We start from the raw sequence: 26,450 nt of genomic DNA, 5'->3' as shown, positions 1-26,450 counted from the left end.
CAACAAGTTCTATTAATGTCACAGACCAGGTTGAGACCTTGCATGCTGGTTGCACAAGTAGAATTTGACTTACAGATATGCAGCAATTCCATCAAGGCTGTGTCTGAGACAGCCTTGTATGCCAGACACAGGTGGGTACTGGCAAAGCTGAAATGGCCTCACTGCTCAGTTGCCTTGAAACTCCTATTATCCTATGAAGAAGACTCACTGAAAAGGTTAGGCTCCTAACATAACATAACATATTCCCACCCTGTGGGCAAGCAAAGCACTTCTTTGTCTTTAAAACTAGTTTTGATTATTGGGTGGCAGACATACATTTACACCATGGTTGCCATAAATGGCCTTGTTTGATTTTGAAATCTAGCACTAGGAAGTACTAGTAAAGAATGGCAAAAACTTTTAAGTAAATTTCATCACTAGAAGCAACATTCAATCTTGCTTCTTTTTGGTATCTCATGAACTCAAACATGGGTGTATTCAACTGCTTCTAATAATTGCAAAAATGTCAAAAATCTGTGTATTCGTCAGAATGAAGCAAAACCATATATACTTATAAATATATATAAATTAATATATGCATACATGTGTAGATTGTTGAAGGGCATTCCTTTGAATGCATTTTGTTTTAATCAATTTTATCAAACAAAATGTAGTTCAAAAATAATAAAACTGGGTATTTCATGCAAGATTTCAGAATATCAGAGACTTTTCCCTTTTTTCCAGTATTGTGTGATCTCAGTGATGCTGTTTTTAAGTTAGTGGGGCTGCTGGAGATGCAGCCCCCTGCTTGAATGGTGAAGTGGGGACTGCCAACCTGCAAAACCACTTTTTATTTTTATCTGGCTTTTTTACTAAATCCATATTTTGACATTATTTGTTCAATTATATTATTTTAAGAGAAAGTGAATTTCAATGGGTTACCACAAACCTATACACGTATATTTACATCTACCTATCTATATCTTTGGCTATCTGTCTATCTATCTATCTATCTATCTATCTATCTATCTATCTATCTATCTATCTATCTATCACATATTGTTGGAGTGTATAGACCACCAAAGTCAAGTGCAGATGACCTAGAGGAATTCATACATTTCTTACATGAAACACAGGAGGGAAGAATAATATTAGCCGGGGACTTAAATTTACCAAAAACAGACTGGAATAATATAGATTCAACAGCATTAGTAAAGAAATTATTCACATAGTATATTCAGGAACAACAAATGCTTCAGGTTGTAAAAAAACCTACCAGGGGACGAAATATACTAGATATTGTTTGTGTTCCCAAAGAAGTTACTGTAACTTCAAGTTAAGTTTTACCACCATTGATGTGCAGTGATCATGGGGTTATTAAGGTTAATTTGTTGCTAGATAATTCTGCCAAACTGAAATCTAAGCCAATGCGCAATAGGTTAATTACAGATTATAGGGAAGCAAAACAGTTACTCTATAAAACTAAATGGAGTGAGGTGTTCAGTGGAAAAACTGCAGATGGAATGTGGAAAGTTTTGAAAGGGAAATTGTTTGAGTGCAAAAAAAAAAGTGTTTAACATCAGGATCTAGGCAAGCAACATCAGGGGGTATATTTCCATAAGACAAGATACCTGATTAAGGTGAGAGACAAAAAATATAAGAAATGGAAGAGAGATTGAACTACAACTTTGAAAACTGAAATAAACAAGCTGGACAAACAGATTAAGCATAGTGTTAGACAAGATCAAGAAAAATTTGAAGAAAATTTATATAAAGATATTGAGCATAATAGGAAACCTTTTTATAAATACATAAGATGTGGAAGGAGTAAAGCTGCACAAATTGATAAACTGTGTGCAGATTTTAAAATTTATTCTCAGACACAACAGAATGTAGATATAATTACAAAATCTTATGCAAAACAGTTTGGCTCCACAAAGAGGGGTGGTAAGTTGTCCTAGTGACATCTAGGTAACCCCAGATACTGGAATCAAATTAGATTATATTGAAAAAGAAGTGTGCAAACTGGATCCAAATGCAGTGTAGGGAGGTGGTGGAATAAGTAACAAAGACCCGAGAACACTTCAGCAAGAACTTACACTGCCATTATGCCTGTTATTCACTAGGTTATATAAATATGGGGGAGATTCCTCAAGATTGGAGACATGCGCTTGTTAAACCTGTCTTTACGGGAATGGGGAGTAGGACAAACCCAGAATCATATAGACCCTTTAGTCTACCTTCATGTTGTGGAAAAATAATGGAGATGGTAATACTGGATAAGTTACTGTCAGAACTGGATAGGTTGGGACTTGAAACCATATATCAGCATGCATATGTTGAAAATAGATCTATTACCACCTGTAACATGATGTTCTTTAACAATATTATAACAGCTATGAATGAAAAATTGTGCTGTGATGTGACTTATATAGATTTAACTTCAGCATATGACAGGGTCATACACAAAGCACTGATCAATAAATTAGTACAACTAGGTATTGATGCACTGTTGATAAGATGGATAGCTGCATGGCTTACAAATAAGACATGGCAAGTATCACACACCAACTGGACAGGTGAAATCCTTGGCTACAGTCAAGGTGTCCCACAGGGCTCTGTCCTAGGCCCTTACTTGTTTAGATTGTATCTTTCAGACCTTACTTTTTCATCTGAGGTGTTCTACAGTCTATATGTTGACGACCTGAAATTCAGTAAACTGATTACAAGTGTTACAGATAAGGCATGTCTGCAAAATAATTTGACTAAATTGACCATCTGGGCACAGGAGAATAATATGTTGATAAATACATCAAAAACAAATAAATAAAATAAATAAATATGTAAACAAATACATCAGAAACTAAGCATACAAGATTTGGGAGACATAAACAGAAAGGTGAATATTTAATACAGCACGCAGTGATTGAAACTGTAGATTCATTTAAGGACCTTGGTATATGGGTAGATTCAGCTATGAGTTTTTATAATCATATCAACCAATTGGCTAATAATAGTTATAGAACTATAGGTTGTATAAAAGATTTAAAAAGTCTAGGAAATGAAACATAATGAAGTCATTGTTTGTTAGTTACATTAGCCCCAAACTTGAATATGGAATAACAATATGGAAACCCTATAGGAAAACAAGCATGAATAAACTGGAAAGAGTACAGTGGAAATATACCAAGGGCATCCATGGATGTGAAAATCTAAGTTATTATGAAAGACTAAAATATCTGAACTTGTACAGTGTCTTTTACAGATATTTAAGAGGAGATCTTATTCAGGATTATTGAGCATTTAGGGACAACTACCTCTGGAAATGTTTGGATTATCAAAAAGTACTAGAGAATCATCAGATAACCTATGTAGAAGATTCTATAGGAATGAGAAGTGAACTAATTGGTTCTCTGACAGAGTAGCTGATGCTTGGAACAGACTATCAAATTGCATTAAAGCAAGTAATAGTTTAGATATTTTTAAGAACAGTCTGGACATTTATTAAGGGCACAAGTGTTTTGGTATATTGGCAAGCTAGAAGGGCATTAATGCCTGTGCTTGAAACATTTGTATCTATCTATCTATCTATCTATCTATCTATCTATCTATCTACCTATCTATCTATCCATCTTTCTGTTTGTCCTTACGCCAAAAACAAAATGGATTAGCAAGTAATCAACCACAATTGGTCAATCACCAGCCAATCAAAACATTCTAAAAAAAAAAGTTAAACTTGTCTTGTTTTTGCAGGGGACAAACACACCAGTACTCCCCCACCACATCTCTCAACCTCTTTGAGCAAGACATCACAAATAATGGGGGGGGACAAAATATTGCTTTTACAGACTTATAAAGTTGATAGAATAACAGGTTTTGTATTAGTATACATTTTCTGAAGGATGTGAAGTCTGAAACTCAAATGTCTGCCATTATTTTTCAATGATTAGCCAGTGATTTGCCAGAAAACCACACATTTTAGGAGAAACAGACCAAAAAAATATGAGGCATAAATATGGACATTCTGTGAAAATCTAGACAGTTGACAGGTATGTCCCCACACACATGTTAATTATAAATACCAGCCCCGTGATCACACTACAGAGGGGAAGGGCAAATTGTACTATCTCCTCTGTTCCTTGATCTTGCACAAAAAAATGCCAGTATATGTGGTCAGCTGATTTTCCACCATCTGTACCGATTTTTATTCGGTTTGACAGTTTAAATCGTCAACCACTATTTATATATACAGGTTTACTATCACAGTCTTGAAACCAATAATCCTGACACCATAATATTGAAAGACCAAAGTGCTGAGGACCACAGTTTCTAAATCTTTAAAATATGGAATCCTCCTACTACTGTGACCTCAGGAATATGTGCTAACATAGGTCCTAAAGGTATGGGCTTCAGAACGACTGTAACATGGGCCCTGTGATGGTGGTGGTGGGGAGTGGCACTAGTCCAGAAGTTCTATAGTGTGATCTTCCATGTTTTGATCTCAGGATTATGGGTTTCAAGATATAGATATATATTTGAACAAAAATATAAATAACAAAGTCCTACCAGAGGAATAAATGCAGCTTTTGAAAAGAAAACCACTGAACCAATGGCAAAAATGACAATCCAAAATAGCAGATACTGCAAACCAAAGTCAGAAGGTAGCATAAAAAACCTTTAATGTGTTAGCGCTTTCACGGCAAACCAAGCTGCTTCATCAGGCACAAAGTACTAACAGAACTACATTTTTAAAAAAGAAACATCCGATGAAAGGACAGTCTCAATCATACAATTAATGCATGTACTTAAGCATTAAAGCTACATCATATAAAAAAGAAAAAGAAAAGTATACCTGACATAAAATACGTATAAAAATACATATATTATTTATTTAGATTCATTATACTTATAAAACAAGTATTTACTTACAAAAAATAACAAAAATATATGTACTTAATGTGAGTGCTAACAAAATAGCACATGCACCTATCTATATATATTAATATTTATACATGCATATTAAAAATATCTCACTTATCTACAGGTTCTATTCTTTAATACTTGTTTAATACAGATCTTGTCATTTAAACCCTTTCATAAGTTGCCCCTCTTTCTAATAATCCATTTTAATTCCACATTTTCAACTCTATTTTCTATATCACCACCCCGGGGATCTTCATATATTACTTGAAAGAGTTTGAACTTGAATGTGTGGTCAATGCCACATATAGATACATGTTTAGCAAGAGCATTACTATGTGTTGAATTTTTAATATTATAGATATGCTCACGAATCCTATCTCTTAGCCTATGGTCTGCCTTCCATATATAAAAACTTTGACAGGCCTGGCATACTGCTAAATATACTATATGTTTGGTCTCACAATTGGCTGTAGCCTGTGTTCTAATAACTTGCCCTGTATCTGGGTGCATAAATTCATCAGTAGAATCTATATACCTACACCAATTACATTTGTTACAGGGGAATGTCCCCGGCTGAGTCCTAGGCCTAATGCTGTGTGTTACAGATGGTGGATAACAAAGCATATGCTTTAAATTTTTTTGTTCATATATGTGAACTTGGGCTTATTCCCTACTATAGAAGCCACTTCCTTGTCTACAGCCAATATCAGCCATTTTCTTCTTATAACTTCCTCAGTCTGGTGTATATTGCTAGAATACATGATAGGCATTCTTAAATGTTCAACCCTTCTCTTTTTATGTTGTAGGATAGGCCAAGGACCTGCTGAATAGTAAGGCTTACCCTCTTTGTTACGTTTACAAAATGTACTGTATATTGCTGTATCAATATCATGTATTGATAAACATGTATCTGTATGTGGCACTGACCACACATTCAAGTTTAAAGTTTTATAAGTAATATATGAAGATGCCCGGGGTGGTGATACAGAAAATAGAGTTGAAATTTGGATTTAAAATGGATGATTAGAATGTGGAGCAATTTAGGAAAGGGTTTAAATTATAGGATTTGTATTAAACGAGTGTTAAAGAATAGAACCTGTAGATAAGTGAGATATTTTTAATATGTGTGTATAAATATTAATATATATAGATAGGTGTATGTGCTATTTTGTTATCACTCACATTAAGTACATATATTTTTGTTATTTTTGTAAGTAAATACTTGTTTTATAAGTATAATGAATCTAAATAAATAATATATGTATTTTTATACGTATTTTATGTCAGGTATACTTTTCTTTTTCTTTTTTATATACTGTAGCTTTAATGCTTAAGTACATGCATTAATTGTATGAATTAGACAGCCCGTTTATTGGATGTTTCTTTTTTAAAAATGTAGTTCTGTTAGTACTTTGTATCTGATGAAGCGGCTTGGTTTGCCGCGAAAGCACTAACACATTAAAGGTTTTTTATGTTACCTTCTGACTTTGGTTTCCAGTATCTGCTATTTTGTTTTGTCATAGATGTTTGTATTTTTGGCTTTTCACGGTTAGGGGTCGCCACAGCCGAACTTTGGTCTGCTAATGATTGGCAGTAGATTTTTATGGTGCCGAGTTGCCAGCCCAACACCCAACCTTCAGCGAAGGCATGCCCATTTACGCATGTCTTTCGGAGGCAACTCGACCGCGGGGAGGACATGCAGACTCCACACAGAAGGGTCTCTGGCCGAGAGAACCTCTTGCTGTGAGGCAACAATGCTACCGCTGTACCACTGCGGCTGTGTCTCATATATATATATATATATATATATATATATATATATATATATATATATATATATATATATGGATATGCGTGTGTGCATATTAACTACAAAAAGATTTATTCAGGAAAAAATCAAAAGGCAAAATGTCAATCTAAAATAGTCAACAAAAAAACTCAGACAAAATCTTAGAGCAAGCAATTAAAAAAACAATGTATTTGAATGGGAGGAAGTCACACGTATGCCCCTCAGTAATATTATATATCAAATCAGATATCACACAATGCCAGTGAAAGGGCATATCTTCGCACAAATAGAAGATCAAAGCCCCAAACATTCTACATATAAACATTATTGTTTTTGTTTATGCCCCAAGATTTTGTCTGGGAGGATGCTAATAAAGCAATTGATGTTTTTGTTGAGTATTTTAGGTTAGACCTTTTTAGCTAGATCTATATATATATATATATATATATATATATATATATATATAGTTTCAATAATTATGTTAGCATCCTACTTAAAGCACCAACTGTAAAATGCCGAAATGAACAAGCCAAAACTGCTGCCCAAACTGTAGAAGCACAAAATAGTGCTAGGTAAAACCAAACAGCAACAAAGATAAAATGCAGTACTGCAAAAAGTCCAAACAGAACGTAATCCACCAAGAGTTTATTAAAGCGCTTTTTTAGGCTGCTAATGGCAAACTTCTTCAGAATGAAAACAAATTCAATCACTACCATTTTATACATATCACATGATTAATTATCAACCTAATTGAGTGCTCATTAAATTTTAAAAAGCAATACTAAAAGATACTAGTAGAAAATTCAAGTTTAAAAATTCAAAAATTCAATATAAACTGGAAACTTCAAAATAAAAATGTATGTAGATTCAACAACAAATAATGCATCACAATAAAAAATAAAAATACAAATAAAAATATAATATGTAAAATATTTGTAAATACTATTAAACATTTTGCATTTACTTATTGTAATATATAAAAACAGTAAATTGTAGCAGAATATATTTATTCCTGTATTAGAGTGTTACAAAGTGTATAACAGTCTATCTTTTAAGGCTTAACATACTAAGGAGGCTACCAATAGAGCAAGCCTCATTCAGACCAGGTGGATGGTAAGAAAACTAAGAGCTTCACTGCAAATGCACCTCCTCTGCTGTCATTACAAACTTGGTCAATTCCTATAAATTAAATAAATGGTTAGGATATTCAGAAACATGTTTGGCCAATGCATTAGTGAGCTTGCATTTCCTAATGGCATACTGATGTTAAATTCTCTCCTTGAATTTACGCTTCAGTTTAACCAACATAGTGGGCAGTACAGTTTTGACATTGGGCTAAGTACACTAACATTTTGGAATTGCATGTAAACCTGTGTTTTAGTTTGTATTCACTCCTGTCAATTTTGAATCTGTTAGATTCTGTAACATATCTACAGTAGTTACAATTGTGGCATCTAAACATCCCAGGTGTTCTGACCGGTAAGTGTGTAGATTCAAACCAAGATTTCAAATTCCTCCCTTTTACTTAAAGCATGTCTAATGTAAACGTTGGTAGTCTTAAATTTACATTGATAAACTCATATTTTCTTTTGCTTCCTTCCCAGTGGCTAACTTGGTTTACTCCACACTGAAATAAAACAGCAAAACTGGTGCCCTCTTAAAATCTGCATTGCTTCCACTTACTTTGTGCACATCAGTTTTCTCTGGTTGCTGTAGTGGTTTGCTAAAATGTGGTCATGATGATTTGCTCAATGAAGCCTCATAATAGGCCATATGAATGCATTCCTATAAACATTTCAGTACCATACAGTCACTATGCAAGTATAAGATACCTGACCTATGAGTAATTTTGGGAAAAACATTTAAGTTTTTGCTTAATAACATCATTGTATTTAATTCTACTCTGGTGAAAATCATTAATTTTATTAAAAAGTACATATCGTGTAGAAGAAATAAAATACTCCATGACTGTATTTCTGAGAAATAGTATAATTTCTGAAAATGATTAGTTTTACATCATGTTTTGCATCACCTTAAGAGTGACTTGTCCGGTTATTGCTTAATTATTTAATTTCCACGTGTAATTAAGAAGTAGGATCACACTTTGTACTTGTACTTACACATACAATGTTGACCTTTCTTTTGGCAGGAGAGCTCCTCCATCTGCAGAATTTTCTGTGGACAAAGCACGTCATCTAATGTCATTTTTGGCAATGTTGGGTCCCAGCCCAGACTGGAATGTTGGACTTTCTGCTGAAGACTTATGCACAAAAGACTGCGGATGGGTTCAAAAGGTAGTTCAAGACATGATTCCCTGGGATGCCGGCACTGATAGCGGCGTAACTTACGAGGTAAATTAATGGGATTACATTCAGCAAATCTTTTCTTTCATAAATTTAAAATGTGATGAATTATGACACTATCATTTGACTAGAAGGAGTATGTTTTATGCATCTTGTCGGATGGACTATTCTTTTATTCCATTTGAAACATAAGAATAAACAATTTTTCCTTTTCTGAAGTTTTATAGATACATTTAATTAACTTAATGCTGTGACTCCTTTATGGTATGTTTAAAAGAAATCATTCAAAATGTCAATATTTTTTGTTAATCTGCAAGTTTATAATATATTTAATAAAAGAGCATGTGTGTCTACATGAGATACATTTCACGGATTTCTCACACCTCATTTTCTGTAAGATATGAACTATGTAGTATGACAGAATGGGGCTTCTCTGGCCATGAAGCCCCACCATAGTACTGCTTATTGTTAATTCCTAGTATATCTAAAGTAAGGTAAGTGCAAATGAGCTGTTGGAAATGATACTATGCTAAGGAGTACTAATCTAAAAATGTTATGTATTTTTTCTCTTTCTCATTTCCCACTAGAAGTACAATTGGTCTTAAAATTGTGTGTAAATTTCTGATCTTTATTATTATAAATGTATGGGAATAAAAGGAAGAGAAATACATAAACTGAGATATAACCTCTAGAATCATCTGTGCTAGCAGTTCACAAAATGCAGCAATAGTCCACTTCAACCAAGTAGCTGACTAGAATGGCAAAGGCCAAATGCACGGCTTCAATGGGACCGGATAACATCCTAGGTTGCCTTTTTAAACAACTTAAAACATGACCTAGCAGACCTACTTGGATCCCTGTTTAACCACAGCCTGGGATCTGGTGGAATGGAGGACAATGACAGTAATCATTCTGCACAAAGCGGAACCATCAACCGACCCTGGCAACTATAGACCCATAAGCCTAACTAGCCTCATCTGCAAAGACATGGAAATAATTATTAGGGCCCTTATAGGTCTGTATTTTTTATATATCATATGTCATAGACAGAAATAGGTTAAAAAATAAAAAAAGATAGCTGGGTACACAAGACCCATGATCAAAATAGTCCAATTCTGGTAGGTGCACTGGTGCCAGGACTGGAAAAAATGACAGTGCAGAATCCTTAATACACAAAAACATTCCTACAATGGGGCTAGGCCAGGAAGGAAGCAGTAGTCTACAAAATTCACAAAAACTAATAGGCCAAAAAAGATACATATATAGATGATAGAGTAGACGATTGAGGATAAAAAAGAAAGTATGTATTGTTGCTCTTATGCAAGAAGACCAGAGTTCCCAGATGAAAGATATACAAAAAAATTAAGAGAAACATTAAAGGAAAGAAAAATACTTCCACAAGAAGAACTATCAGAAGCTTCAAATAAAAATTTATGTTCACTAATACAATAGATTTATGAAAAACATTATATAGACCAAGTGCTGTTTGAAAAAGAAGTGCAAAAATATAAAAAACAAAATTTAGAGACCTTTGAAAGGTATAAAAAGAAATATGGACATGGGAAAGAAACAGATATTTAATATGGTGCAATTTATGCAAAGGAGAAAGCAAAACTATTCAGTACAAAAAGACCAGCACCAAAGATACTTGAAGAAAAATACAGGCAAAGGCATCTGGACATGAAACATTTTCCAAGGCAAAAAATAAGAAAACAAAGAGCAAACGTAGAACAGAGAATTAGTAATGGAGAAGTTCAAAAAATAAAAACTGAGGTTATGGATCACCTGCAAAGTGAAGGATTTAGTGTAGAAAATCTAACTCTGATAACATCACAGCAGGATAGAGCAATGGATCCTCAGATTAAGGAGAAACCAAGAGTGGGAAACATCTGATCAGTTATCATATGAAGATACTTTGGAGCCTTCCATAGGAAACCAGTGCAAACAGTCATCTGGAGTTGCACATCAAGGGAAGGAATAGGAAACTGATGCAACTCGGACACAGTCAATGTTGTGGAGCAATAGGCCAGTGAGTTCCCACATGAAAGTGCATTGGATGACACAGGATGAAATTGAAGAGAATGTGACACAGGAAATGGAGGACAAAGAATGTGCCCTCAGTTTAGAAAAAAATGATCTAAGAATAATTGCTTGATTTAATAGAGATGGATAGAAACATTAAGATCAAAAGAAAGAAACAGACTACAGAAAGGCAATAAGACTCAAAAAGTTAAAAGTTTGACAAAACAAATGAACACAGCAATTAGGACTGTTCATAGAGATTCATGCTATATAATAGAAGTAAATAGGATATATCACTTATTCTTCTGGCTTTTCCTGGTTAGGGGTCACCACAGTGGATCACCTGTCTGCTCATGATTGGCAGTGGAGTTTTACAGTGTTGAGTTGCCAGCCCGGCACCCAACTTGCCACAGAAAGCACACACATACACATACTCATGCCTAGGGCCAATTTGGAGTGTCCAGTCCACCTATAGCATATCTTTGGGATGTGGGAGGAATCCAGAGCACCCAGAGAAAACCCACATGACCACAGAGAGGACATGCAGACTCCAACTGAGGATCGAACCGGAGAACTTCTTGCTATGAGCCAACAACTCTAAACACTGCACCACTGCAGCTGCCATGTTAAATAGGATATATCACTGTGCAGCTAAATTAATAACAGGCAAAGTCTTACCATAAACAGAGGATAGTAAGGGAAAGGAATGGGAAAAATTGAATGCTATCATGGAAGGATTGAATAGAGATAACTATAAAGCAATTAAGACAAGAACTGTCACTTTTGCAAGAGTAGAGAAGATGGAACAAATCAACAAAAATACTCAGAAAGCTAGACATGATAAAAGCAATGTGCAATATCAGAACAGATCTGGATCTATCATGCACTATCACAAATAATAATGTAAAAATGTCAGCTAAGGTAAAAAAACTTAGAAGATATGCAGATAAATATAAAGGAAAAGTACAAAATAAGCAATTTACTGATGTCCCAAAAAAGTTTGATAGAGAATTGGGAAACAAGGCAAAAGGAATTGAAACACCAGCAAAAAATGAAGAAATAGATATATTATGGAGAAATATCTATGAAGATCCTGTGGAACATAAAGACACTAAATGGAAAGAAGAAGTAAAATAAAGAATAAGAAGTTCAAAGGTACAGGATATGAAATGGGATGAATTAACAGCCAGAGAGATTGAAACAAAGTTAAGAAAAGGTCCTATTTGGAAAACTCCAGGTCCAGATGCAGTACCTAACTTCTGGTGAAAAGTATTAACATCTTTACATGAAGATTTAGCCACGAGTAAGTACTAGTTTATATATACACCCCAAACAGACACCAGCCTGTTTAACAATAGGAAAAAAACATAGTCTGAGCTATCCTAAAAACTATAGACCAATAACTTGCCTTCCAACATATAAACTATACACTGGAATTGATGCTGACAGAGTTTATAGTCATTTAAAAGAAAACTCAATCATGACAATAGAACAAAAGGGTAAGAAAAGAAAGTCATATGGAACAAAGGATCATTTGATTTTAAAAAAGTCATAATGGAGAACTGTGAAAAGGGGAAGAATCTAAGTATGGCATGGACAGACTATAAAAAAAGCATTTGACAGTATCCCATATTCATGAATGAAAGAATGCTTAAAAATGTATAAGATGCATGCTACACTGATTGACTACATTACAGTGACCATGAAACAGTGGCAAACCACTTTGCAGTTAAGCCATGATTAAGGACAAATTACTATTCCAGGGATAACAATTCAAAAGGGGATATTTTGGGGCAAGTCTCTGTCATCACTGCTCTTTTGTCTCACCCTTAACCCATTAAGCTGTCTACTTAACAGATTAGGTCATGGCTACAGTTTGGCTCCCAGAAAACAACACAGTTTAAAGACTTCTCATCTTTTTTTGTCAATGATTTACAACTGCATAGTTCATCAGACGGGGAACTGAAAGCACAACTGCAAATGGTCATAACTTCTTCAGATGATATAAGAATGTCATTTGGTCTTGATAATGTGCAAAAGCAACCTTTAAAGCAGGAAAGCTGTAGTACCCAGAAAAAATCAGTTTGGGACAAGAATGTGATATAAAAGGACTTGAACAAGTGGGAGTGAATAAATATTTGGGAACTGACGAAGGATCCATGATAAAACATGAACAAATGCAAATAAAACTTAGTGAGGAATATTTTAGAAGACTAACAGTTATATTGAAAACAGTGTTGATATCTAGGAACAAAGTATAAGCTATAAACCAATTTTCTCTTCTTGTCCTAACTTACATTTTTGGAGTGACTGATTGGTCTCAAAAGGTACTGGATCAATTGGAGAGGAAAACAAGAAGGATGCTTCATGCTCATCAAATGATTTATAAAAAACAGTGCATACCAATATATATTCCCCGTCCTGAAAGAGATATGAGCCTCCTCGAAATCGATTACATATATAGATCTGCAATTGTGAGACTGCATACATATCTGCTAATCTCACAAAACCCAAACATACTGAAAGTTTTGAAACATGAGGAGAATAAGTCTAAGATGACTTCCCTGTTTAATTTGGCAGAAGAATATTGGTGTAAAGTGAGAATGGAAATAAAATCAGAAGTCGATAAAAATCAGGCAGCAACTGAATGTGCCAAAAAACAAAAGAAAGAATATAAAGTGAAGTATCAGACGAAAAAGCAAGAAATGTGGAAAATGCATAAATATAGTTGCAAGTATAGAATGCTCTTGAAACAACCTCATGTTGATCAGGATCAAATGCAGGAATGGTTAAGGAGAGGTGAATATAAACCAAAAGATGAAAGGTTAATATTGGTGGCCAAAGTTAGTGGACTACTTACATGTTGGTTTACAAAGTCCATTGAACATGTGGAAGAAACAGACAAGTATAGTTATTTTAAAACACAGTTGTGAACAGTCACACATATTGTTGCTGGTTGTGATATATTAATGAAAAAAAGATTGTGTATAAAGAAAGGCATAATAATCTAGAAAGGCTGTTTCATTGCAAGTAAGCAAACATTATAATACTGAAGTAGTTGAAAAACACTGGAAACATGAGCTACAAATCATTATAGAAAATACTGAAGTTTCTATCACATGGGATTACCCATTACCAACAGTTCTTAAAATAGATGCGAGAAAGGAAGATACAATTGTCTATGAAAGGAAAATAAAAACAGCATTGATCACTGAAATTGTTGCACCCACTGACAACAGTGTCTTAAATACAGAGAAAGAGAGAGACAAAATCATAAAATACCAGGATTTGCAGGCAGAAATGTGGGCAATTTGGAGGAAGGATACCCAAACAGTTCCAGCAGTAGTAGGAGCAATAGGTCTTATAAAGAAGAATTTACAATTGCACTTAGATATTTTACCAATACATGTAGCTCCATATGAATTGCAGAAGGAGTCATTACTGGGCACATTGCAGGTGTTGCAAAGAGCATTTCTGGCTAACATCAAAGAATGAAACAATATTAATTTCATGAACTTTAATCAAATGTTGACTTAGGAATGGGGTCCATCCCCCATCATAGTATTAGAAAACCAAAAGACTTGGAGAAAATAAAAGGGAGAGAGAGACTTTATCAATAAAGACATTGGTAATCTTCAAACTCTAGACCCAGCCCAGTTTGGATTCATTAAGGGTAGATAATGCTTATTAAACCTGGTTGATTTTTTCAAGAAGGTCACCAAGGCCCTGGACGAGACAAAAAAAGTTCATACCATCTTCCCTGACCTAGCCAAGGCATTTGACACAATCCCCCACTCAGGTGTTACAGAGAAACTCTCCCAACTGGGAATTAACCTGTACATCACTAGATGGGTAGCCAACTGGCTCACTGACAGGACAATTACTGTCAAAGTAGGTGACATCACCTCAAGTAGACCAATCACAAGTGGCATACTGCAGGGTTCTGAGCTGGGGCATTTACTGTTTGGAATGTATTTCTCAGAAGTCCAGGCAAACATGGATGGCCTGTAGCTGACCAAGTTCACTGATGATTGCAAAGTGGGTGCAATCAATGAGTCCATGAATGATATTAACATACTACAAAAGGGTTAATGCAGACAAATGATTGGTGCCAAAGCCAAATATTAAAGCTAAACGCAAAAAACTGCATTATTATTCCCTTTGGAAAAGCTTACTTCCCAGCTAATTACACTATAGACAGCACCTTCCAAAGTATAGACCCAGTAGTACATGATCTGGGTATATATGTTGATTGCAATCTAAACTTCAACTGCCAAGTTTCTGCAGTGGTAAGGAAATCCTTCTATGTGGCACATCTCAAAAGTAAAGACATTGCATCCAGATCTAAGGATGTTATAATTCCATTACACGCAGCTGTCATCAACTCAATAATTGAGTACAGTGCTCCCTTTTGCATGTACCTCACCAGACACTTGCAAGAACTGGAGAGACCCCAGGGGTTTATTACCAAGAAAATACAAGACACAAAAAATAAGACCTACATGGAAAGACTGAAAGCCCTGTCACTGTACTCTGTCTCCTACAGACTATTAAGAGGTGTCCTGTGCCTGGCCTACAGGGCAGTCTCTGACACTGCCCTAATGGAAATGCTGCACATTCAGAAATCAAACTGCACAAGGGTCATTCAGTTGAGGGATCTAAACTTAACTTGTGACATAAACAGATCATGTTGGAGAGATAGCTACATCTCCCAGAGACTGCCACTTCTCTGGAATAAGGTCCCGATTCATGTGAAACAAAGCTCCTCCCTGGGCCTCTTCAATCACAACATAGACCAATGGATGGGTGATCAAAAATTTACTCATGGACAGAGGCAGTTGGTATTCAGTAACATAGACTTTGAGTTCTGTGAACTTCACTCACCTAAACAATGACAGTTGGGGCAACTCAGGATATATATGGCTAGGCGTGTATGGGTTCTAGGGCCATTAGCCTAGTAACCATCTATGACTCTATGAACCTATGAATGGTGGAAAGACAGTAGACATTAAAATGTGCACAGATAGCTTGATATAATTAAGCCCTTGTCCTTTACAGATGGAATAAATTGTTTAGTTACTTTTGCTGTGAGAAAGCCAACAGCTAGAAAAGGATCTGATATACTCATTCGTGAGGACTATAACTGAAAACTGATATATATATACATATATATATATATATATATATATATATATATATATATATATATATATATATATTTGATGCTGGTAATTCTGTCTTGTTTTTATTTGACAGATGCTGGCATTACCACTCCCATGTAAGTTTGCTATCTGCAGTTTTTGCCTGTTATCTTCCTGGAATGTATTTCAGAAAAAGGGTTCACTACTCTTAAGTTAGAGCAGTAGCATGTATGTAGGTATCTTGTGTAGAGTTTTTCTTCTTTAAATATTCCTGTGTATTTAAATAAATGTTATTTTACATTTCCATGTGCACTTTCTCATTCCTTTACATATTTGTTTACTTTTATGCTGTTGAGGCTGGTCTTCATTATATGTGTATTACTGTTGTTTCTTATAAGGGAGGCAGGTTATCATTTATTATTAGTTTAACAAGTTGCATCCCCTTTACTTAGCTAAACTGACTGGGTCTATAAAAAAAAAAAAAAAGAAAAAACTGAAGGTGTATGACTTCATATTTGGCTAAATCTAACAGCAACAGGTAACTGAACCCAAGGAGGTGCCAGAAAGAGAGCTGTGGGGAACTGAAGAATTTTACCAGTCTTCCATGAGAATTATGTGTATGTGTATGCATGACAGCAATGGCTTGTGAAAAAGGCAGTTACCATGGGTGTGGCGGTTTGGAAGACCCTGTGGTTCACAGAGTGAGAGAAAGTCTGGTGAGAAAGAGGCCTAATGTACTAGGTCAGCTAGGTCAAAAACTCATCTCTGAAGGTAACTGTGTACAGTGTAATCTGGGGGATAGATTTTGAAAGCCTATATGCATGACAGCGGTGCATTTCCCATTATACCTTTGGGGCAATGTTTGGCTTTACAAAATGGTTACAAGTTAGACTTGTATGGACTTTATTTTTGCATTTTAACCTGCTGAAAGCTGACAGTGAGACTTAAGAAACCATTTATCTAGTGCCAAATAAGACATTTTCTTCATATATGGGTGACATGTGTTCCACTTTTTCTTAGACATGTGGTTGGTATGGCACTAGTTGGAATGAAACCCAAATCTATGTCAGTCATCTAATTTTGGTAGCAGTTCTCCTCATAATCCTGAAATTAGGCTGTTGAAATGTATTTGTTAACTTGTTTTCTCACCTAACATTTCAGTTTATGTGATACCATCAGATGGAATGTTGAAGGATTTAGTTTTGAAAAAACGTTACCATTAGTAGCTCTTTGCCCAAAGCTTTAAGGCTGATTGGATCAAAGCAGGTGTAGTTAAACCACCGTGAAGCAATACAGATGGGTCCTTATAATGTAATTCAGATACTACTAGATGAATATTCTGGTATACACTTTGAGGAAGGAAGGTTGATTGCTCTTAAATCACTGATATCTCTTCCACTAATAGTCCATGCACTATGTTGTTTCCCTTATCCAAACCCATAACAGTCCAGGAAATAGAGGCAGCAATCATCATAATGAATGGGAGGGGGGTAAAGTGTCTGGCTTGGATGGGCTTTGTATAGATTTTTCAATAGCATTTTGTAAGCAGTTATCTCACTCATTCCTGTATTTATACAAGCATGCTATGCTAACAAACCGCTAAGGTTATAATGTTACAAAAAAACACTGGATGTTACTAGTTATAGTTCACTTTCATTGCTTAACACTTAACAACTTCAGGATTTTTAATTAAAATTTTAGTTATGAAGTTAGAAAAAATAATAGATAAAATAATTTGGCCTAATCATCTCGGCTTTATTAATGCTTGATTTGGAGGTCCTGATGTAGAACAGGTTTGGGTGACTTTACAAAAGAAATGTCAGATTAAATCTATGCACACCGGAGTCTTACTTGTGAACTTCAATAAAGCTTTGAAAGCAGTCAGATTCCATTTTTTATGGAAAGAATTGAAGTTCTACACGTCTTCACAAGAATTTATTGACTGGCTGCTATTACTATATGCTTGAACTTCAGTACAGGTATTTTCTGATGGGATCCTTTCCAAACCTGCATTTTTGCAGAGGCACCGTGCCTCAGTTATTATATCTTAGTGGTCTCAGTCATTGACAAGCACTGAACATTTGTGCACAGCACATGCTAACGAAAAAAAAAAATTTTCAAATTAATTTGCCAGTGATTGATCTGTCTGGCTTAGTGTCCCAGCAGCACAGATAACACATGTTTTGATGAGCTGGAAGCTCTTACTAATTCAACTTCCACAAGGTTTGTGGTAAATTGGTAGAAAACGTATTTACTGTTCTGTCATGATAGTTTCCCAAATGCACAATCCCTGTCAAATGTATCCTGTTGCTGTAGTACAACAGAAAAAATATCTGGGAATTTTTATGGAGGGATGTGAAGAAATGTGAAGAAAGCAATCTCAATCCAGTTCATAGGTAGATACTAGGCTATTGGCCCTAGGGCCTATATAAGCCTAGCCAAATGGTACCCTGGCTTTTGCCACCCAATAATTTTTTTTTCCTGTGCCCCTGTCAAGCAGAGCCACAGAAGTGATCCCCCGGGTGAATTTCCTATCTCCCATCCAATCATCAAGATTTTTCTTGAAAAGTGCTAATGAGTAGCTTTGTTTGATACAGATAGGTAGTTTGTTCCAAAGTATGGGAAGTCTCTGGGACAGGAATCTATCCCTCCAGCATGTTCTGTTTATTGTGGTGACAAGGTTTAGGTCCCTAGAGCATGTAGCTCTGAGGGATTGGGATTTCTTTAAGTGGAGCATGTCCAACAGCTCTGGGTTTGACATAGTTTTGTATGTTAGGCAGAGATCACCTCTGAGTAGGAGATATGTGACAGAGTAAAGCTGGAGTTTTTGAAACGGTCTGCGTAGGGCATTTGTTTGAGGTTGGTAATCCTCTTTGAGGTATTTCTCTGGCCTTTCCAGTTGTTGTAGATGTCTTGTGAGGTACATACCAAAAGGTGCATTGTACTCTATAATGGGTCTAATGAGTGATGAGTAGAGGGGACAATGACCTCTTTTTTCCTGGACGAGAAACCTTTTGTGATGAGATGTGCCATGTAGAAGGATTTCCTGACTACTGTGGCAATGTGATTATCAAAGGAGAGACTACTGTCCACCTGTGTCCCAAGGTCTCTTATCAAACTTTCAGTGTTAAGTAGACTACCGCTATGTGGTAGTTCATGGGTACAGAGTTTTTATCAAAACAGATGACAATGCACTTTTTGGCATTGAGCCTGAGGCCATGGCTTTGACACCAGGCATCTGTCTCAGTGAGGCCCTTTTGTAGGATGTCCACATGGTTAGGAGTTTTGATTATGGCTCCATGTTTGCAGTCATCTGTGAATTTTGTTAGCCAAGGACCTTCTGTGTTAGCCTGTACTTCAGAGAAGTAGATACCAAACAGGAGAGGACCTAGGACTGAACTCTGTGCTACTCCACTTGTCACTGGTCTGAAGTTGGATTTAGAGTCTGCTACTTTCACAGTTTGGATTCTGTCAGTGAGCCAGTTTTCAACCCATCTTATGGCATAGGGATTTATACTAAGTTTAGTGAGTTTATCTAAAATTCCAGAGTGGGGGATGGTGTCCAAAGCCTTGGCAAGATCTAGATAGGCTGTGTGAAACACCTTACCCTCATCTATGGCTTTGTTGACCGCTTCAAAGAAATCTATCGGGTTTAGGAGACATGATCTGCCTTTTACAAACCCAAATTTGGTAGGGCCCAGAGTTTGGAGATTACCAATGTCATTGTTTATAAGTTCCACGATGATACATTCAATAGCCTTGCAAACCAAGCTCGTCAGGCTAATGGGGGGGGGGGTAGTTTCCGGGGTCTGTGGTGGCTCCACCTTTGTGGAGTGGGATACCCATTGCTGTGCACCATTTAGTGGGCAAAAAGCCTGAGGTGTGGCTATGACTGAACATGGTACTTAGGTGGGCTGCCTGTTCATTCTGTAGTTCATGTAGAATGCAACCTAGGATGTTGTCAAGTCCCATGGATGCTGTGTTCTTGGCTTTGGAGAGTGTGTTTTTTACCTGTGCAGCCATGATTACAGGAACTTTGCATTCTTCCGGTATAGAGATGGGCCCTTTAGGGGATGAGAGGGGGTAAAGTTAGCACTGTGCCTATCTTCCAGGATGTTGGCAATATCAGTTGGTTCTGTATATTTAGTGCCATTGTGCTGTAACTCAGAGCAGATCTGAGTATTGCCATTGAGATTCTTGACATAGCTGTAGAATGCTTTGTGGTTGTCTTTAGAATCAGTGGCAATTTTGTTTTCATAACTATCTTTGGAGGATTTTATGAGGGATCTCAGCTTCTTACTGAGGCTGACCATGGAGTTCCTCCAATCATGGAATTTTACACTTTTTTGCAACAGTTTCTTTCTTCTGTTGTAGAGTTTGTTTATGGCAGGGGACCACCAGATAGGCTTCCTTTTTTTGGAGGATAGCATCTTGGTTCTGTTAGGGATTGCACAATCCATGCACTTGTGTAAGTGCTTATAAATTGCAATTGTATAGGATTCAGCAGTCATACCTCTTTTGTCCATCAGCATGGGTGTCATGAAGTTTGCCACTTCTGTCTTAAGAAGCGTGAAATTGACTTTGGAGAATTTTTTTACAGTGGTTTCCCTATTGGGGGGTGGGGGTGCGATGTGGATGTCTAGGGTGATTTGCTTCTTGTCAGATCTGACCAACGAGGAATTTACCTCTGGTGTGGAACACCAGTTGCACAAATTGGTAATATCCAGGTCTAGGATATTGCTGCCCCTGGTGGGGGTGTGAATAAGTTGATCCAAGGCATTAGAATTTATGAATTCCAGAAAACATTGAGCACAAGAGTTGGTACATGAGTAGTTTTCCCAGTTAATGGTGGGGTAGTTGAAATCACCCATTATTAGGGTGTTAGGTTGTACCCTAACATTTTCCAGTGTATCAAGAAATGAGAAGTGGGAATACTGGGGCATGATGGGGGATCTGTAGCAAGCTATATTTGGATTGTGGTCTTCCCAGAGTTAGTTGCACTTGGATAATCTCGGATGCTTTATGCTGAGCAACTATCCTGGAGTTGTGGATATCCTTAATGAACATGGACACGCCTTCACCTTTAGTGCTTCGGTCCAGGTTAGGTGGCCGAAAGGTGTGGTATGAATTATAGCCTGGTAATGCAGGGGTGCTCTCTGGAGCCTTGAACCAGGTCTCTGTCACTGCACAGATGTCGATGTTCTCCATTTTAAGGAGTGCCATGAGTGAGTGCATTTTGAGGTTTAGACTTAGCTGCATTACCCTCAGATTTTGCTTGCATGTACCTGTTATGGTGGCGAATTTGTCATTTGAATCTTGCCTAAAAAAGGCACTATAGGAGTATCAAGAGCCTTAGCCAGTATCCGGAATCCCAAGGGCGACAGGTGCAGGCCATCTCTGGCAAAGCGTTGTGGTTTGTCGATCATGTCATCCCAGGCAGTCAGATACTGGATCCCCTTAGAATGACACCAGAAGCTTAGCCAATTGTTGAAGTCAATTATTTTATCCTTGTACTGTGGTATCATTCTAGGTGATGGCACTATGCTACTCAGGGCTAGGGTCATACCTGCCTGGGCTATAAGATTGGACACCTCCTCAATGTCTCTTTTCATGTAGTCCAGGGAGGTACATCTCAGGTCATTCACACCAACATGGACAATGACAGAGTCATATTTGTACTTGTTGTAAAGTGACCTGAGTGTATGCTTTATGAGGCAGATCCTAGCACCTGACAGGCAGCTGACAGTATCTTTCTCCTTGTTTAGCCTGATGAGTGGCACATCAGTGTGCCTGACTATAGTCACCCATGACTAGAGTGTTGGGCACGTTGTTATGCCTCATGGGCTGTGGTTGAGTGGCACACTGAGTTTGTGGGCTATGTGTCATTTGAGTTGTGTTGGGGTGTGGAGTTTGCTTGTGTTTTTGCTTTGGAGGTCCCTGTTGCTTGGGTAAATTTATTTTGAGAGCCTCCGTGAATGTAGGTGTGTGTTTTGTGTTAATATGTGTGTGCTTTGATGGTGTAGGTTTTGAGGGACTATGTGATGAGTGTGGTGTGGTGCAAGTGTTTACCTTCTCCTCTTGACTGTCTAGTCCACTCTTGGGTGAAGAAAGCTTTGTTTCCAGTTTGGCTATATAAGTGCATCTCTCACAGGTTGTAGTGTTGGGTGGTAGGAGGAGAGTGTTGTCTGTGTACATGAGGCAATTGCTGCATTGCCCCAAGATGCCCAGATTCATCAGGTAGACAGGAGAAAACACTGGGAGCTGACCATTAGACATGCCTGGATAGGTGCTTATTTATGAAGTACTAAAAAACTGTTTTCCTCTAGACAAGTGAGGAAAGTTTAGTGCAGTAGTAATTTGTAGCTTATTTAGTGCTTACAATGAGTTCTGAACAAGTGCTGAGCTCAAAGAAACAGATTTGAGTGGCTGAAACTAGAAAACTGGCTAGTTCTAAGAAACAAAATTAGGCTAGAAGGCTTCCCTCCAACACAGAAAGACTTGGGGGCTCAGAAGCTTACAAACAGTCCTGGATACTGCAAATCTGTATCTGGACTAGACGACTTACAGGAAAGGTAGGAAACAAGCTTATAAAAATTTTTATTTTTTTTGTTTTGTTTTTTAAAGTGGAAAGGAGAAAGGAGGAGCAGAAACTAACTGGGTTGGCCTTCTTAAATGTTCTCACTGGGTTAGGTAGATTGAGGTAATGACACTAGACTGGGAGGAGTGTCCCATTTCAAATTTACAGTAGTGGTGGAACCTCAAAGCCACCAAGTATAAAAACAGAATACCAACAGGGAGGGTGGGAAACAAAAATCAGAACAAACAAACCCAACCAGATGCTTAACAATTGTAGAAAATTTCTACTTAATACCTCACACACAGTGAATCTAGCTAGAAACGTATATGCAGACAAATAAAAGCGCTATAAATAACTCAGAAATAAGCAAAAAACAGGATACTTAATGTTATATATCACAGATTAGTTGGCTCAGAGCCCTTCCTCCAACTTCTACCAATTAGCTCAGTGTGAAATGGCAGAAACACTCACAAGTTAACTTCTTAACTAACAAAGCTGAAACCTGAAACCACTTTAAAAAAGCTTGAAAGAACCAATGAGGTGCTTACTCCAAGGAATAGTCCAGGCAACCCCAGTCAGCCAATGACCACAAACAATTCACTCTCACTAAAATGCTATACTGGCTTTGGCTAAGCTATGATGGCCTGGGACATGTACTCAGACACACACCGTCTACTAACAAACAACTAGGCCCAAAACACAAGCCTGAATATGGACAATGCTACACTACCAACACTACTAAGGTAGAAAAAACGGCCGAAATGTGTAAACAGATAAATGATCAAGGAGAGTCTAGAGAATGCTTTTAAATGCAAACAAGTTATATGATACACTCCTAGCAGGAAATCAAGACAAACAAACCCAACCAGATGCTTAACACTTGTAGAACATTTCTAGTTAATACCTCACACACAGTGAAACTAGCTAGCAAGTATATACAGACAAATAAAAGTGCTATAAATAACTCAGAAATAAGCAAAAAACAGGATACTTAATGTTGTATATCACAGATTAGCAGAGCCCTTCCTCCGACTTTCTGCGATTAGCTCAGTGTGAAATGGTGTAGATGATTTTAAATGCTCATTAGCTACAGGCAAGCTGCTGCATTTTCATTTCTTTACAGAAATTCAAGTTGCAAACCTTCTTTGTTTTCCCATGGTTGTTTTTGTTTTAACGCATTTACCACGTTTACTTCATTCTTCATCGATCAGTAGGTGGAAAAGTTTGAATTTTGATTTCACCTGGGATAGTAAAATATCCAAGGATAGCTGTAAAAATGCATATCCATAAAAGGTGAATTTGGTATCTGTGGGGGTTACCCAAGGTTAGTTGTAAAAAGAATGTACATCCATAAGTAATGCATCTGGTATCCATGATGAGGGGGAGGGGTATGACTTGATAGGAATGCAGCTTCAGTCAGAACTAGAAGTCCTTTTTGTTAATATGAATACATCCTTTTGGCATCATTTCCACATCACAGTATATGGAAAGCTCATAGGTTGGATAATTGGATTGATGGGTGCCCTTTGCATAAGGGGCATCTGGAATGATGTTTTAGAGACTGCCAAGACTTGGTCACAAATATTGACAAAATGTCCAGCTTTGAAACCCCATTGGTGGCATTTTTTCAACCTAATGCCTGTATACTGTCTCTGGCATTCAACAAAAGTAGAGCAGAGATCTCTTAATTTATAATAGATACATGTCTAAGTAAGGGTTTCCAAGAGATAAGGCATGTAACTGCCCCAAGATCAAGCCATGTCATTTTTATTCTAGGTTAATGGTCACTTTTGCTCATCTTCTACAAATACATTTAGATAAATAGAAAAGGTTGCTGTCCCTTAAGATAACACAGGCTGAATGGGTCTATTGCTGATGAAAATGCAGAGACCCTGAATCAATATGGTAGCTAGATTCATTTATCCCACATCTAGTCCATGGTATAGTGTGATATTAGTATGACTGAATCAACTGATGTTTGTATCCCGTGGTGAGGCTTTCACTGAGGTGGTCACCTCAAGCAGCATGTATGAGAAGTACAGAACAAATCTGCAGCTGAGCCAATTATGGGAATTAGGTATATTAGAAAAGATGGCAGCAGAATGCAGATGTTCAGGAAGTCATCAAAGGGAAAGAGTGCAGGAAAAAAATTGGAGATAGAAAAGACTGAGCAATCAGAAAAGGAATACTGACTGACTAACAAAGAGGATAAGAGAGTAAGAACAGCACTAAGGAGAATGAAGTCAGGGATAGCAGCAGGCTCAGATGAGTTCATGGTTGAGATGATCAAGATGTTTGGAGAGTTAGGGGAGAAGTGGCTCCTGAAGGTACTTCGCAGCAATATGGAGAGAACACTGTATCCCAGATGACTGGAGAATAAGCATACTAGTGCCAGTGTAAAAGAATGAAGGGGACATTCACAAATATGGGTATTATAGAGGTACCAAACTCTAATCATACTGAATGAATGTTCTGGTGAAGGTGACTGATAAATGAATGCACAGAGTTGTGGAAAGTAAGATGGTAGCTGTGCAGTTCAGATTCCAATCAGGGTTTAGCACAACCGACATGATATTTGCAGTGAAACTGATAGTTGAGAAGAAGTTAGAGATGATGAAAGAGTCCAATTGGGCATTCCTAGGCTTAGAGAAAGCATATGATAAGGCCCAAAGAAAGCTGTTCTCGTCAGACTCACATAGGGGTTCCCAGTGGGAGTGGGTGTAGATTAGGGTTCAGGTATGAGCCCACTGCTGACCATACTTGTAAGAGATTACATTAGCAAACAATTTGGAGGACACATGCCAAAAAAATCTGCTTTGTGCAGATGATGTGGCATTACATGTAAACTCTGGACAAGAACTTCAGCAGAGGCTAGTGGAATATAATGCAAAACTGAAAGCATATGGGATGAAACTGAGTACAGATAAAACAACTGTAATGGCAGCAAATGGGGGAAATTAGAAGAAGCTGAGAATTCAGACAGAAGGGAAAATAGTGCAATAAATTAAGAACTTCAACTACCAGGGACTGTTTGGGGAGAAAGGACACCTGAATGAGGATCTCAAAGCTAGAATCATAAGGGCTGCAGCCAGGTGGCACAGAATGTTAGGGGTAGTGTCAAAGAATCTGAAAAGTAAAGTGTAGAAAACAGTGGTGCAATCGGGACAGAAAACTGTGGAGTCAAGGCAAAGCAGTTGAGGAGGCTAGAGTTGATGGAGATGAAGTGACTGAGATGGGTGGTAGGATGCATGCCATGGGACAGATGAAGAAATGAGGACATCAAAGCAGGAGTCCAAGAAGATCCAGTTGTAGGGCATGTCAAAGAGAATAAATTACAGTGGTTCAGGCACATGTGCAAGAAACAGAAAGGAATTTGTTGAAAATTATTTGGTACAGATAGGAGGAAGGCAAGAGGAAACAAAGACACCCAACAAAGAGATGGATGGATTGTTTAGCTGAAGACCTGCGACAGTTGAAGAAGGTAGGAGAGTGCCACTGAAATGAGCATGATGGCAACAGTTGGCAAGACACCTTGACCCCATGCAGAAAATGGGAAAGAAACGGGGCTGATGATGATGATGATGAGTTGGTCATAGTTGCTATCTGCTTTTGCAAGTCTATAAACATGGCACTGGAAGTATAACAGAATTTATTATAGGTAAACTGGATTGGCTCTCATTAGATGCTAGTGGACTGTATCAGGAATTTCAGCTATC

The 26,450-nt window shown here is 37.2% G+C and overlaps 1 protein-coding gene across 1 annotated transcript in view; it reads left to right on the top strand.

Annotated features, from left to right (window-relative positions):
• SPON1 (spondin 1) overlaps nucleotides 1-26,450 on the top strand; it is a 1,605,397-nt gene that overhangs the window by 1,064,936 nt on the left and 514,011 nt on the right. The window contains exon 8 of the mRNA XM_044059306.1: nucleotides 8,841-9,042. Within this exon, the coding sequence (XP_043915241.1) occupies nucleotides 8,841-9,042 (202 nt within the window). The remainder of the gene's footprint in view (nucleotides 1-8,840; nucleotides 9,043-26,450) is intronic.

This window comes from Protopterus annectens, chromosome 17.part0 (genome assembly GCF_019279795.1).
Source record: "Protopterus annectens isolate FY-2018-M chromosome 17.part0, PAN1.0, whole genome shotgun sequence".
Classification (NCBI taxonomy): Eukaryota; Metazoa; Chordata; order Ceratodontiformes; family Protopteridae; genus Protopterus; species Protopterus annectens.
This window is presented reverse-complemented; position numbering and strand designations above follow the sequence as displayed.